Source organism: Pelophylax lessonae (genome assembly GCF_965119305.1).
Source record: "Pelophylax lessonae genome assembly, chromosome: 2".
NCBI classification, from domain to species: Eukaryota; Metazoa; Chordata; class Amphibia; order Anura; family Ranidae; genus Pelophylax; species Pelophylax lessonae.
This window is the reverse complement of record NC_138769.1, coordinates 46,688,164-46,703,123: the sequence shown is the minus strand read 5'-3', so window position 1 is coordinate 46,703,123 and position 14,960 is coordinate 46,688,164. Positions and strand designations below refer to the sequence as shown.

At 46.4% G+C, this 14,960-nt stretch overlaps 1 protein-coding gene across 1 annotated transcript in view; it reads left to right on the top strand.

Annotated features, from left to right (window-relative positions):
- The window catches only part of LOC309545909 (bromodomain and WD repeat-containing protein 1-like), a 348,182-nt gene that overhangs the window by 133,648 nt on the left and 199,574 nt on the right, over window positions 1-14,960 (top strand). The window contains exons 9-10 of the mRNA XM_082245330.1: window positions 12,612-12,712; window positions 13,325-13,395. Coding sequence (XP_082101456.1) covers window positions 12,612-12,712; window positions 13,325-13,395 — 172 coding nt within the window. The remainder of the gene's footprint in view (window positions 1-12,611; window positions 12,713-13,324; window positions 13,396-14,960) is intronic.

Below are 14,960 nucleotides of genomic sequence, written 5' to 3'. Positions count from 1 at the left end.
GCACCCGCCCCTCTGATCTGGGGATGGCTTTTGGTCTCTTCTTCATTGCTTACAACTAAACTGGTTTGCTGAGTAGTGGGTGTGTGGGTTATGCCTGTGGGGACAGCCCCGTGGGCATGGAGATTTAATTTATTTCTGCCTAGAACTACTCCTTACAAAAATCTTGTTTTTTCCTTTTGGGATAAAGGTTTAACTTAAAATCTGATCAGTTCAAGCACTCCTGCCAGTCTTGAATGGTCTGTCTCATCCCTGTGACTGCAAGAGAGCTTTCCTGTTGAAAAACTGACTTACTGTCTGGATGACTAGATGAAAATCGAACCAGAAGAAAACTTAAAAAAAGGAAACAAATGCATCCATCACACGTAAGAATTGGTAAGCTGCAATTTAATACAATAAAACAAATTTCTCTTTCGTTCATTTACGAACACAGCTTCTCATCGTCATGACTATATGGATTATACTGCTCCCTACAGGAGTAGGACACTAGGCAGACAAAAACTTGACTACGCCTATGGGACAGTCACAAGGGGTTCACTCCCACTCTCTAGTCAGGAGTAAGGACCTAGTTCCCTGCTGGAATCTATGGTCCTGGCAATTTTTTCCTTTTTTAAATTAATTTTCTTTCCTTTTTTTTTTTTTTTATTATTTTGTTCCTGTAAGATCTACTAGTGCCTGGACTGGGCGATGAACTGGGTAATCTAGTTCCTTAAGGTTCCCCCAGTCCGACCTTGGTCGGCTGCGACATAACTCCACTGGGCGGGGGCTGACCTCAGAGTGAAACCTCTTGCGAGGGAGCATACGAACTGGCTTCAGCCGGAGTCGCAGCATTTCCTCCTGGCCGACAGCACCCACGTTATGATGGTATGGTGGTCTGTCCAGGGCAATGCCCACCCTGTTCCTGGTGTGGTAAGCAGCTGTCCCCCCCCTCTACCCCTGGAGGGTTTTCGGGTGGACGTGGGCCCCTCCCTGGGAAGTACGGTCCCCCGGGCCCCCCTCCCTCAGTCAGCTTTTCCCCCCTTTTTCGGTGGTCTACTGCAGGCCTTTACCCCCATCTGCCCCCCCCCCCCCTTGTGGCGGGCATACCTTTTCAGATTGGCCTAGGGTGTTGCCCTGGCGATTGGGGGGGGGGGTGAAGAGCGCTACCGGCGACTAAATGATCGTTACTGGGGGGTTTGGGACTGGTGGGGGCGCCTGCCAGTGCCCAACTTCCTGTTGGGATCATTTTTTGTGCTTCTCGGTCCCCCCTGGGCCCCCGGCAGCCACCATTTTCTTGTATCCTTTTAAGCTACAGATCGGTGGCCATGTTTGTGTAGCCCCGACTGCCATTTTCCTATGGTTTCCAATTGAAAATGGCGGCTGCCATGTTTTTGCAGTCGGATGGGCAATGTTTTTCGGCGGTGGGAGCCCTTCCTCAGCCTCTAGTGCCTGGATATTCCTGTTCCTGATCGCCACATGGTGTGCAGTTAGTTCGGGCTGTGAGTACCTGACCGGTGGTGGTGAGTCCTTTTGTGGGGTTTTCTCTCCCTCGCTCTGCTATTGCAGTGGTAGTGCAGTGGTCTGTGCTGGGCCTTGTGTTGCCGACAGCTCCGTGGGGTGTCCCGTACACTTCTTTTGTGTGTTCCCCTCTCCATTCATGGAGTCCCGGGAGCATATTTCACCACCTGATCCCCTCTCAGAGGCTGTCGGGCCCTCCGGGGTCCCAAAAACTGACTGCACGGACAGCGGTCCTGGAGTCGTTGGTGTCCAAGGTAGATTTGGTCTCGGGCTAATGGGCTAGCAAGAAGCATCCCTCGCCTTCATCGGTTTCCTCTCTCATCAGATCCAGAATCTGATTCGGCCGCCGCTGATGCGTGTTACCCTTTAGGGTCTGCGTCCACGCATCCTGCTTGCTCAGATAGTGAGGATGATTCCTCTGCTCCTCTAGCCGCACATGAAAATCCAAAGGCCTCACAGCGGGAAAGAGGTACTCGTCTCCCTCAGGCTTCCAAGGGTAAGGAGTCCCACCGCAGACGGGGGCCTTTTTTTTTTTTTTTTTTTGGCTCCCAAGCGGCCTTTTCATCCCTCAAGGTCTCAAGACAGGAATCTAAGCCCCTTCAGGGCCTCCGCCAGGGGTTCTAAGAGGACCTGGTCTGGCAAGCCACGAGCAGGTTCTGGTAGACCTGCAGACAAGTCTTGAAGCATTAAAAGGCGCCCTCACCCATGTCTGCGGTGGGGAGACGTCTTCGCTGGTTTCCCTGATCCAGGACAAGTGGGTCCACGAAGTAATTCGCTCCAGGTACAAGATCGATTTTCGATCATTTCCTGCGGAAAGGTTCTTCCCTTCCATCCTGCACTTGCCCCCAGATCGCTTAGGGCAGTGGTTCTCAACTCCTGTCCTCAGGACCCACTAACAGGCCAGATTTTAAGTATTACCTTGGGGAGATCCAGACTAGAATACTGCAATCACTGAGCAGCAAATATCACCTGTGATTTATTTCAGTTATCTTGCAAACCTGGCCTGTTGGTGGGTCTGGAGGACAGGAGTTGAGAACCACTGGCTTGGGAAATCTCTATGGGGCAGTGCAAGACTTTTTACTTCAAGGGATGATTGTTCCGGTTCTGACATTGGAAGATTTTCAAGGTTTTTACTCAAACCTGTTTACAGTTCTCAGAAAGGAAGGCAAGGTGCGTCCTATTCGGGACCTCAAGGCGCTAAACTGCTTCATGCAGGTACAGAAGTCCTGAATGGAATCCATTTGCAGAAATGTGGCGTCCCTACATCAGGGGGGATTTCCTGCCCTCCATTGACATCAAGGACGCCTACCTACACATCCCAATATGTGTCTGCCACCAGCGCTTCCCCTGCTTTGCCGTGGGCGAGGAGCATTATCGGTTTGTGGAGTTAACCTTTGGTCTCGCCTCCTCTCCTCGGGTATTCACAAAGGTATTGGCCCTGGTGCTAACATTGCTGCTGCAGTGGGGGGTAGTGGTACTGGGGTATCTGGGCAATCTGCTTTTGCGAGTAGATTCTTCGACTGCTCTGTTGGCTAACTTGGAGATTAAATGCAAAAAAAAAAGGGTGTACCCCGGTTCACCCCTCCATAAAAAAAAAAACCCTGATTCGGGGGGGTCAGTTGGTAATCCAGCCATTTAGACCTTGGCTACAATGTCTCCTATCACAGCCACAGTCTCCAACCTGGACAAAACAATAGCAAAAAATTGATAGTGCAGGATCCCAGCAAAGAGGTTGATCTGTGGACACACGGAGAGTATAAAAGTAGCTTTATTGTTTCAAGGCACTATACAGGTCTCAATTTTTTGCTATGAAAAGGGCAGGTTCCCCACTGGGAGGGACTGTAATGACCTGCAGTAGAAGTTCAAAAATATGTATGTAAGGGTAATATAAAAAATACATATTTACTGAGTAAATCGTTTAAAATGTAAAAAAAAATTGAAACATAACAAAGAAACACAAAGAAAAAAAACAATCTGGTTGCTGGCATGGCAAAATTATGATACACGGACACAATCCATGTATAGAATACATTGGCTCACAAATAGATAAATGTAGGACAAGGTGAAGAAAAACCCAACGCGTTTCGGAATCAATGATATTCCTTTTTCAGGGGTAGCATACGTCTTCCAATCACATAATAGAGCCAATGGAAATATATTTAACAGCCAGATATTAAAACCAAGGATCGGCTAGTTTCAGCAGCAAGAAATGAGCATACAGAAAGAGATTATACCAGGGTTCCTCCCAAAAACAGCAGTTACTCCAACAAGATCCAAAAGAGGGTCCAAAACAGGATCTGCATATGGGGATAGGTAAGACTGGATTTAAGTCTATGTACAGTTCAAAACTTAGATGGTGTCCACAGGGTAGGGGTATAAAGTCTTCATACTATATGCTTGCAGCCACAGACCTCTGACACAACCGCATCACTCACAAATGGAGGGAAAAAGCCTGATTATATATATATATCACTCCCCTCAGCTGGATGCATAATCCCGTCTTCATACTATATGCTTGCAGCCACAGACCTCTGACACATCCGAATCCCTCACTTAGTATCCCACCAATACTATAGACTTTTAAATCCAGTCTTGCCTATCCCCATATGCTGATCCTGTTTTTGGCCCTCTTTTGGATCTTGTTGGAGGAACCCTAGGATAATCTCTTCCTGTATGCTCATTTCTCCCTGCTGCCAACTATCCGTTCCTTGGTTTTAGTATCTGGTTGTTAAATATATTTCCATTGGCTCTATTATGTGATTACAAGACGTATAGTACCCCTGAAGAAGGAATATCATGAATTCAGAAACGTGTTGGGTTTTTATTCGCCTTGTCTTACATTTAATCATTTGTGAGCCATTGTATTCTTTACATGGATTGTGTCTGTGTATCATAGTTTTACCATGCCAAGAACCAGACTGTTCTTCTTCTTTGTGTTGCTTTATCGTGTTTCAATTTTTTTTACATTTTAAACAATTTACTCAATAAATATGTATTTTTAATATTACCATTAAATACCTAATTTTAAACTACCGTAGGTCGTTACAGTCCCACCCAGTGGGGAACCTGCCTTTTTTTATTTTTGTGCATTAGGGATGAGACCTACTTCCTAATCCAAACCCTCACCCCCCCCCCCCCTTACCCTTTTTTGCTATTAACTTGGAGATCACTCTGCAAACTCTGAGGGAATTCAGTTGGATTCTAAATCTTCAGAAATCTGAATCTGCTCTGGTTCCGTCCACGAGCCTGGACTCAGCCAGTGTTTCTTCCTCTGGAAAAACATCAGAAATTGCTGGAGGCAATTCAGCTTCTGCTGTCCAGCAGACGGTCATCTCTTCAGACTTGCATGTGGGTGCTGGGCCCGATGGTGTCTACCTTTTTGAGGCCCTTCCGTTTGCACAGTTCCACATGAGATCTCTTCAAAAGAAGATTTAGGTGAAATGAAACAAGGATCCTCAGTCTCTAGACAACCTGATCCTGTTGAGCCAGAGTTCGTGGGGGTCCCTGGTTTTGTGGCTTCATTCTCCGGCACCTCGTCAGGGAAAAATAATTTCCTCCCCTGTACTGGACGGTCATCACCACACCAGCCTGTCCGGGTGGGGAGGCAACCTTGGCACAGTGTACTCAGGAGGTTTGGAGTCTGGAAGAGTCCAGGCTTCCGATCAATGTACTTGAGCTCCGAGCGATCAGGCTTTGTTTGGCTCATTGGACAAGTCGTCTCCAGGGGTGTCCAGTACGGATTCAATCAGACAATGCCACAGCCACCAAGAGGGCACAGTAAGTGTCCTGGTGGCTCAGGAAGTAGCCAGCATTTTAATGTGGGTAGAACTAATCGCTCCAGCCCTCTCTGCTGTACACATTCCAGGAGTGGAAAATTGGCATGCGGATTAACTCAGTCGACAGGCGTTGGGCCAGGGGGAATGGTCACTTCATCCGGAGGTGTTTCATCAGTTGTCTCCGGTGGGGTACTCCCGAGGTGGATCTGTTGGCCTCAACAGGAAAGTGCAGAGGTTTGTGGCATGGTCTCGGGATCCTCTGGCCGACACCACAGAAGCATTAGTGGCTCCTATCGTCTGATTTACGCCTTTCCGCCTCTCAAGCTTCTGCTGAGACTCCTGCACAGGATCGAGGCAGAAGGAATTCTTGTCATCCTAGTGGCTCCAGACTGGCCTCGCTGGTCTTGGTACGCCGATCTGGTACGGCTAGTTGCCGATGCCTCTTGGAAACTTCCTCTCAAGGAAAATTTGCTGTCCCAAGGGCCAATCTTCCATCCTGCCTTACGGTCGATGGCTTTGACAGCTTGGCTGTTGAAAGCCAGGTGCTGAAGGATAGAGGGTTGTCGGAATCAATGATTCCTACGCTGTTAAAAGCTAGGAAATCTACTTCTAGGAAGATTTACTATCGTACTTGTAAGATGTACATTGCATGGTGTGAATCCCTCAGGGTCCACCTTTGCTCCTTTTCGGTGACTTGGATCTTGGCTTTCCTCCGAGGGGTTGAGCAGCACCTGGCCTCAAGTACCATCAAGGGCCAGGTCTCGGCCTTGGCTTTTTTTCTTTCAGCATCCATTGGCCACGCATTCCTTGGTGCGTACCTTTTTATCCAGGGAGTGAGACACTTGGTTCTTCTAGTGCATTCTTCGTTGCTGCCGTGGGCCCTCAATTTGGTGTTGGCTTCCCATTGAAGACATTCTGGAGATTCCCCTGCTTGCGTTATCCCAGAAGGTGGCCTTTTAAGGTGCGTTTTTGGTGGCTATCATTTCTGTGCGCTGGGTGTCGGAGCTGGCGGTGCTGTCTTGTCGTTGGCTCACAAGGATAAGGTGGTTCTTCATCCATGTCCACCTTTCCCTCGGAATGCCGTCTCTGATTTTCATTTGAAACATCGTGTTGCCTTCCCTGTGTCCCAGGCCTCCTACCTCCCACCTCTACTCAGCAGAGTGTGGTCATGGACTGATGAGCTGTGTTTAACCAGGTCCCATATTGAGCAGTAGACCCGAGTGGCTTCCCCTCTGGACATTTCCTCCGTTAATTACTTTATATACTAAACCCAATCCTACTATCTACCGACACTATCTACACTACCATTTACAGACGGGTGGAGGTCTCATTTATGCCCCTCGTGGACGCTGGGGGGGGGGGGGGGGTTTGGATCGTGGTCTGCGGCCCACTCTGGCACTGACCTTTTTCAGCCTTGCACGAAACATTTTGGGCTTGATTCTTTTAATTATGCGGTTTACTCTACACATCTGAGCATCTGGGATTGGAAACATTTATACATATCTATGCTTATAGACCCCTGAGGAAGAATTTGACCACCTTATTTTCGAAACTCTTTGGGTCTCAGCTGCCTATGTCTTTGTATATGGTCTTCTCTACTGTCAGGTGTTGTGTATGTCAATGGTCAACTGCATGGAATTGTTTTAATTACTCCAGAGTTTGTTCTCCGGTTATATGTATTTTTATGTTTCAGGAAATAAACTTTGGATTGTTTTGAGAATTTTTTGCCCTATTTTTTCTCTTTGTACTTTCTCTATACCTCATTTGAATTTTCATATATTTTTTATTATTGCCCTTAAAAGTCCCGTTCTAGAGGGGTTCTTTGTTGTATTCAGCGATTTTGGGATGTGGGCACGTTAATCTCTAATTGGCCCTGGTTGAAGGCAATTACTGTGTCCCAGGCCTAAGCATCCTAAGAAAGTTGCTTTGCATTCCCTGGATGTGGTTCGGGCAATAAGGGTGTACCTGGCAGCTACAGAGTCTTTTAGAATGTCACACTCCCTATTTGTCCTTACAGATGGACTTGCTGCTTTTGCTGCAACCATTTCCAGATGGATCTGACAGACTGTGGTTCAGGCTTATTAAATTGTCAGGTTCCTCCTTTCCCTGTTAAGACTCACTCTACTCGGGAGCTTAGTGCCTCCTGGGCCTTCCGTCATCAGACGTCAGTGATGCATATTTGCAAGGCGGTCACCTGGTCGTCTGTGCACACTTTCACAAAGTTTTATACAGTGAATGTTGTCATCGGCGGTTGCTTCTTATGCAGGCTGCTGTTTAGACGACTTGTACTTTTTGAGTGTTTTTAGATTTTTTTCAGGTGAGCTCCATTTGTTGCTAGTTAAGCTCCATGTTTCCTGGTTGGCTAGGTTTAGCCCCGGGGAAGGTTTTTTTTTATCCTTACTGTTCCCACCCCTCATGTTTGACACTCCTTTGGGATGTCCCATTGAGTCATAAAGATGAGGAGCTTTGTCAATGAATGAAAGAGAAAATGGGATTTTTCTTTCGTTCGTTGACATACAGCTCCAGAATCTTCTTAACCATTGGGTTATGCTGCCACCTATTGGAGTAGGACACTAGGCAGGAAAACACTTTACCGCGCCTATGGAGCAGTCACATGGGATATACTCCCACACTCGGCTATAGGCATTTAGTTTTTTTCTGCTTAGTCAGGAGTAGGGACCTAGTTCCTTGCTGTGTTCTCTGGGCCTAGCATTTTTTCCTTTTTTAAATGGAATTTCTTCCTCTATTTTCTGTTCCTGTGAGAACTGAAATCAACTGCTGGACTGGATAGTTTCGATCCTTGAGGTCTCCCCAGTCCGGCCAGCGCGTGCGCGCAGACCTCAGCTCCGCTGTAGGTTGGTCGCGACATAACCACACTAGACAGGGTCTGGCCTGCGTGTTAAACGTCCCGCGAGAGCCTCCCGGCCTGAGTCGCAGTGTTCCTCTTGGCCTGCAGCACCCCCATTCCGATTTTGCGGTTGTCTGCAGGAGCGGTGCCCACTCGGCTCCATGGTGTGGTAGTGTCCCTCCTGGCGGTCTTTTGGGGCGGACGTGGGTCCCTTCCTGGGACAGTCAAACCCCTGTCTTCCCCTCCCTCCCACCAGCCCCTCTAAACGGTCACGGTGGGTCTTTCGGCTGCTCTAAAGGACAACCTGGAAATTTCTGTGTGGACTCTGCTGGAGTTCGGTTGGAAATTGAACTTCCAAAAATCTGCTCTTGTTCTGTCCACCAAGTTAGACTATCTGGGTCTGACTCTGGACTCAGCAGTTGGTCATCTTTCAGGGCTTTCATGCAGGTACTTTGCCTGATGGTGTCTACCTTCGAGGCGGTTCCGTTTGCACATTTCCGCTCAAGCCTCTGCAAAGAGAGATTCTTGCCAAGTGGGACAAGAATCCACAGTCTCTAAATAAGCTGATACTGTTGAGCCGAGATACGAGCGGTTTCCTGATATTGTGGCTTTGCTCTTGGGGGCTTCGACAGGGCAAATCCTTCCGTCACCTTTTACTGGATGGTGGTCCCCATGGTTACCAGCCTGTCCGGGTGGGGAGGCGTTTTGGGCATGGATGTGCTCAAGGGGTCTGGACACTGTAGGAGTCAGACTACCGATCAATATATTGCAATTCATACTGGATCTTCGGGTGATAAGATTTGTCTGGCTCATTGGACAAATCGCTTTCAGGGGTGCCCGGTAAGGATTCTATCGGACAATGCCACGGCCGTGGCGTATGTCAATCACTAAGAGGGCACAAGAGTGTCCTGGCGGCTTGGGAGGTAGCCGGCATTCTAAGGTTCAGCTGTGTCTCTGGTGGGGAACTCCCGCTGTGGACCTGTTGGCCCTTTGTCTCAACAGAAAAGTACAGAGAATTGTGGCAAGGTCTCGGAATCCTCTGGCCACAGACAAACTGGTGGCTCCTTGGGGCCAGTATCTTCTTGTATACCTTTTTCCCACAAAGGATCGAGGCAGAAAGGATCCAGTGGCTCCAGACTGGCCTCACCGGTCTTGGTATGCCGATCTGATACGGCTGGTTGCTGATGCCCCTTGGAGACTTCCTCTCTGGGAAGATCTAGTGGCCCAAGGGCCAATCTTCCATCCTGCTTTACAGTCGCTGGCTTGAACGGCTTGGCTGTTGAAAGCCAGGTGCTGAAGGATAGGGGTTGTCTGAATCTGTGATTTCCATGTTGTTAAAGGCTAGAAAATCTACCATTTAGCATCGTGCTTGCAAGACGTGTGTTATGTGGTGCGAGTCTCTTGGTGTTCATCCACGTTCCCTTTTATTCGGATTTTGGCATTCCTCCAAGGTTTTGAGCAGCGCCTGGCCTTGGGTACCGTCAAGGGCCAGGTTTTCTTTTACCGTCTTGGCTACGCATTCTTTGGTTCGCACATTTATTCAGGGGGGTTCACCACTTGGCTCCTCCATTACAGTTTCCGTTGCCTCCGTGGGATCTCAATTTGCTGTCGATTCTCCAGTAACCCACCTTTTGAAAATATTTGCGAGCTTCCTCTGGTTACGTAGCCACCAAGAAGGCTACCTTCTGAGACAATTACTTCTGCACACAGGGTGTCAGAGCTGGCGGCGTAGTTTTGTCGTTCACCTTACCTGGTGGCTTACTGAAATAAAGTGGTACTTTGCCCTTGTCAGTCATTCCTTCCTAAGGTTGTTTCTGGTTTCCAACTGAATGAAGACATTGTGTTGCCTTCCCTGTGTCCTAAGCCTAAACACCCTATGGAGATTGCCTTCTTGCACTCGCTGGACTTAAGTCGGGCGATCAGGGTGTACTGGGCCTCTTAGGAAATCAGTCTTACTATTTGTCCTTACGGTTGGACCTCGCAAAGGGTTGCTCGTGTCTGCCGCGACCATTTCCAGATGGATAAGACAGACGTTTGTGCAGGCCTATTCCATCAAGGGTCAGGTTCCTCCGTTCCCTGTTAAGGTGCCTTCTACGCAAGCGCTTATTGTCTCTTTGGCCTTCCGCTATCAGGTGTCAGTGATACAGGTTTGCAAGGCGGCCATCTGGTCGTCTGTACACACTTTCACAAAACTTTATAAAGTTGGATGTACTGGCATCTGCGGGTGCTGATTTTGGCCACAAGGTTTTGCAGGCCGATGTTTGAGAGGACCTGGTCCTCTTTGAGGGTGTATTGTTTTCAGATGAGCTCGTTTCTGATCCCCATTTTACCTGGTTGGCTAGGTTGAGCCTTTTGGGAATTTTTTCTGCTGTGTTTTTCCCACCCCTCATGTTTAACACTACTTTGGGACGTCCCAAAAGAAGATTCTGGAGCTGTGTCCATCAATGAATGAAAGAGAAAATTGGATTTTGTCTTACCGTAAAATTCTTTTCTCCGATATTCATTGACGGACACAGCACCCACTCCTCCGAGTAGGGTTACTTTTCTTCTGACACTACTTGCAACAAAACTGAATGCCTATAGCAGAGTGTGGGAGTATATCCCCAGGGACTGCCCCATAGGCATCTTAAAGCTTTTTCCTGCCTAGTGTCTTACTCCTGTAGGGGGCAGCATAACCCAATGGTTAAGAAGATTCTTGAGCTGTGTTCGTCAATGAAAATCAGAGAAAGGGATTTTATGGTAAGACAAAAAGCCAATTTTTTTCACGTACCGTAAAATCCCTTTCTGTGAGGTTCATTGATGGATACAGTACCCGCCCCTCTATGGAGTTGGGTTTTTTCTCTTCTGACACTGCTTGTAACAAAACTGAATATCTAAAGCAGAGAGTGGGAGTATAGCCCTTGGGACTGCCCCATAGGCTTAGTTATGTTTTTGTCTGCCTAGTGGCCTCCTGTAGGTGGCAGTATAACCCATATAGTCATGAAGATGAGGAACTCTGTCCGTCAATAAGCATCAGAGAAATAGATTTTATGGTAGGTCAAAAATCCCATTATTTTAGGTTATAATTAAACTCCCAGCAATCAGCTAAGTATACAGTTTTTTAATATCTATGTCCCCCCCCCCCTCCTAATAACTTGTAATTTTGTTTTGCCAGTCTTATGAATCCCATGCCTCTGCCACACCACACAACACAGCCAAGGACTTGACTCTATTCCATGTTTCAGCTTCACCTCCCTTCTAATTGGTCAGTTTATAAAACTGATTATTTGTCTGGTGAGGTTGCTTGACATGACACAGGAATCTGCACTTCTGAGCCAAGTATTAGGTGTGTCACCTGCTGTGGTGCAGTGCGGCAGTAGTGTATAAACGGCAAGATAGGCTGAATAGAGTTAGGATTATTTTGTCAGGTTGGCCTGTTAATATATTTGGTCTTAGTCCTGAGTTCAGCTTTCAACAATCACCAGGAAGCATCATTACTGCATTGGTAAGATTGAATTCCATCTCTGCCCTTCATGCTGATATTGGGTCCCGCCATGTTCCTTTTGGAAAGCATTCTATAACCGTGTGCGTTAGCCCAGCTCCTTCTCATTTGAGCACGCGCATTCCAATCTGTAGCCTTCTTCAACCTTCCACAACTTCTGTCAGGAGATTGGGTTTTTTTTTGTTTTTTTCAGATAACGGTTTATTGGGTCATTTTGATGATGTGGAACTGAATTGGATGCCCATCACACGCTCACCTAGCCAATCTGTACACCCCCTCCGTTCCTCCCCTCGCCCCAGCACTCAGCCTCCTTACTGTCACGGAAATGATGGTGTGAGCTCTTAGCTTCGCTGACCCCTCTTCAGAGTGTTTATGGTTGTGATCATCTAATTGCATTTTAGATTCATTATTCCAAATGATTTTGTATCAGAAGTTTTAAGGGGTTCTTTATGTGCTTTGTAGATACTTTCCTTTCAGTAGCTGTGTGTACATCAGGCTGTATAATGATCATTCCTGAAGAGCTGTTGGGACTATAGGATAAGTCACATAGCTGATTTCTTGACTTTGCCTAAAGCCTTATTCACACTGGGCATTTAGCTGTGGTGCTTGAGGCTTTGGTGCTTAGCTGCAGCTGAAGGGCACAGGCACACTGCAACCGTACTTTCTTTTTTTACAGTAGTATGCATCCAGGGTCAAATGCCTGAAATGCAATTACTTGTTTTCTGGGCATTTGTCACCGGGAGCATACTGCCCCAAATGTACATACTGCTAGGTGAACTGTGTAGCCACATCCAGTTTTGGACTGTCATAGAGTTTGACAGGTTGCCAGCAGTGTGGCTGTATGATGCACTTTTGCCGTCCAGCTGCAGCTAAACAACCAGAGCCTCATGCATTGGGGCTAAACTCCCAGTGTGCAGGAGGCCTATGTAGGATGTTTGTCCAATCATCCAAGGTTTTGATCTTGTATTTCTGTAGTTTTATGGTAAATCTTTTGCATTCCCTGTTTTTGTAGTTCAGCCCACTGGTCAAAGGTTCTGTACGCTACTTGGTGTCTACAGGAGGAGATGCAACTGTCTGCATGTGGCAATGGAATGTGAACACCCTGCAGTTCAAGTGAGTAGCTTAAAAGATACAATTTTTGCTTCTCTAAGTTGGCAAACGTTACACTATGTGAAGATCTTTTGTAAATGTGAAATTCAATTCCACATGCCATTATACAGATTTTTCTTTTGTTGGGGGGGGGGGGGGGGGGTGGTGAGAATGTGTGTGAATTTTAAGTCAACTGCTGTTGCAAGTGACTTGCAATTCGTATGATAGCAATTAAGTGTTAAAAAGTTTATGTAATATGTATAGTTGTAGCATTTGGAGATGTGAAAGTAAAGCAAAAAGACGGATATGAAAAAATATAAGAACACTTATATCTGAGGAGTAGCCACAGTGCTGTATGCATAGGGAAAAAGAATGTGGACCATGTTTCTGTTCAGCAAAAAGCTGAGGATGTATACAGCATTAAAATATGTTGAGTTGGTTCCCAGATTAGGAAGGTACTGTTTTACTATGAAACCATAACACACAGTTGGGTCAAATCTTTAATAGTTTGTACCTTTTGAAACTGATGTAATTTATTGTTTTTACTAGATGTTTAGAATCTGTCATGTATTAAATATTTGAGTATCATGCCATGGCAGATAAACTTATTTTTTTTTTTTTTCTCTTGGTAACCAGTGATCGACCTTTGAAATTTGTGGAAAAATCTGGACCTGGAGTTCAGATGCTTTGTTGCTCCTGCAGTGTTGGTAAGTGATGGTAGCTAGCAGCAACTTACACATTTTATTTTTTTTTTCTAAAACCTTTCCGTTTTATTCATCATTGGATCTCTGTGCTTCTCTAGGCAGTGCAGCCATATAATGGTTCATGGGAGAGCTGGCAGGATTATGCTATGGTAATGCCCTTGAGTGGTGCTGAGCCTCCATGAGTGAAAACAATGAATAATCGAATAAATGAGAGGGAAGGCCAGGGATGATCAGGCTGGGGAGAAAAGAGCTAGATGATGCGAATTGTCCTCCAGCCAGGAATTGTCTGACTTGTGTGACTGTCTGAGTTGCTGCAGCTTCTACTACAAGCTTTTGAGAAGCTCAGTGTGCACTTTAAAGTTCTCTTTTAAAGTCAGTCTCTGAGTTTTCTTTCATGAATGCTGCACTACCTGAAGAGGAGGTGGAAGAGGTAGATTCGTCTTCTATTAGGATGAGAGGTTTGCTGCTGAAATCTCTCTGAAACAGTTATCTTTACTGCCCTTCTTGTTGGGAGGCTCGTACTTGACTTTGGAGCAGCCTGAAACTGCCTTCTTTAGGGCCTCCAGCCTAGGATCCCCCAAAAAATGCCCAAACCCTCAAAGATTTTCCCAGTTCACTTTTAAAGCCTGCCTTGTACAATGACTGGTATAGCCTGGAACAACTTTCTTTCTGAAATATTTTTTCTCAACAATACCGTTGATGAAGGTTTCATTAAGAAATGGACAGTCCCTGTGACTGACCTAGCCAATTCTTAGCTTAACAGGATCTTGATGGTTCTTACGGAAGATGAAACCAGGGGTTACTGTCCCCAAGCAATTGGGAGGCACTAACCCCATTCTGAATCCTAAGGCTTTCCACTTGTTCCTGTGTTCAAAATGTCCACATGGAATGTGCCAGGTACCTTACTGCCTCCCTTCTTTGGGTAGGCCGGCTGGCCTCCATGGACATCAGGAATGCTTACTTATGCATCCCCATCTTTTCACATCAGCGCCATCTGTGTTGCTGTGGTCAAATATTACCAACTTTTTTGCCCTTCCCTTGGACTGTCCACAGCACCCTGGATCTGTACCAAAGTACTAGCCTGAGTCAAAGCTCTACTTTGATGTCGGCTGTGGTCATGCTTGTGATCTATGCTGTAGGATAAATAAATGATCGCCTTTTAAAGGATAAGTCTAGGCAAGCCATCAATCTCCAGAAGCCATCACTGGACCCAACTCCTTTGTGATATAATTTGTAATATCTGGGCCCAGGAACAAACTCCTCTCCTTGGCCTGCATGCTCAAACTCTTTGGTCCCAGATCCAGCACTCAATTTATACAGTGCTCCGCTTAAATGAATACACCCCTTTTGAAAAGTAGCATTTTAATCAATATCTCAATGAACACAAGAAGAGTTTCCAAAAGGTTGACAAAATTGAGTTTAATAGTAAGTAAGGTTAATATAACTTAGTTTACTAAATATTTAGTTTTATTCAATCTAATTGATGCAAAAATAACACACCACAACAAAAACGAATCCATCTAGTATTTTGTATGACCTCCATGATTTGTAAGGACAGCACCAAGTCA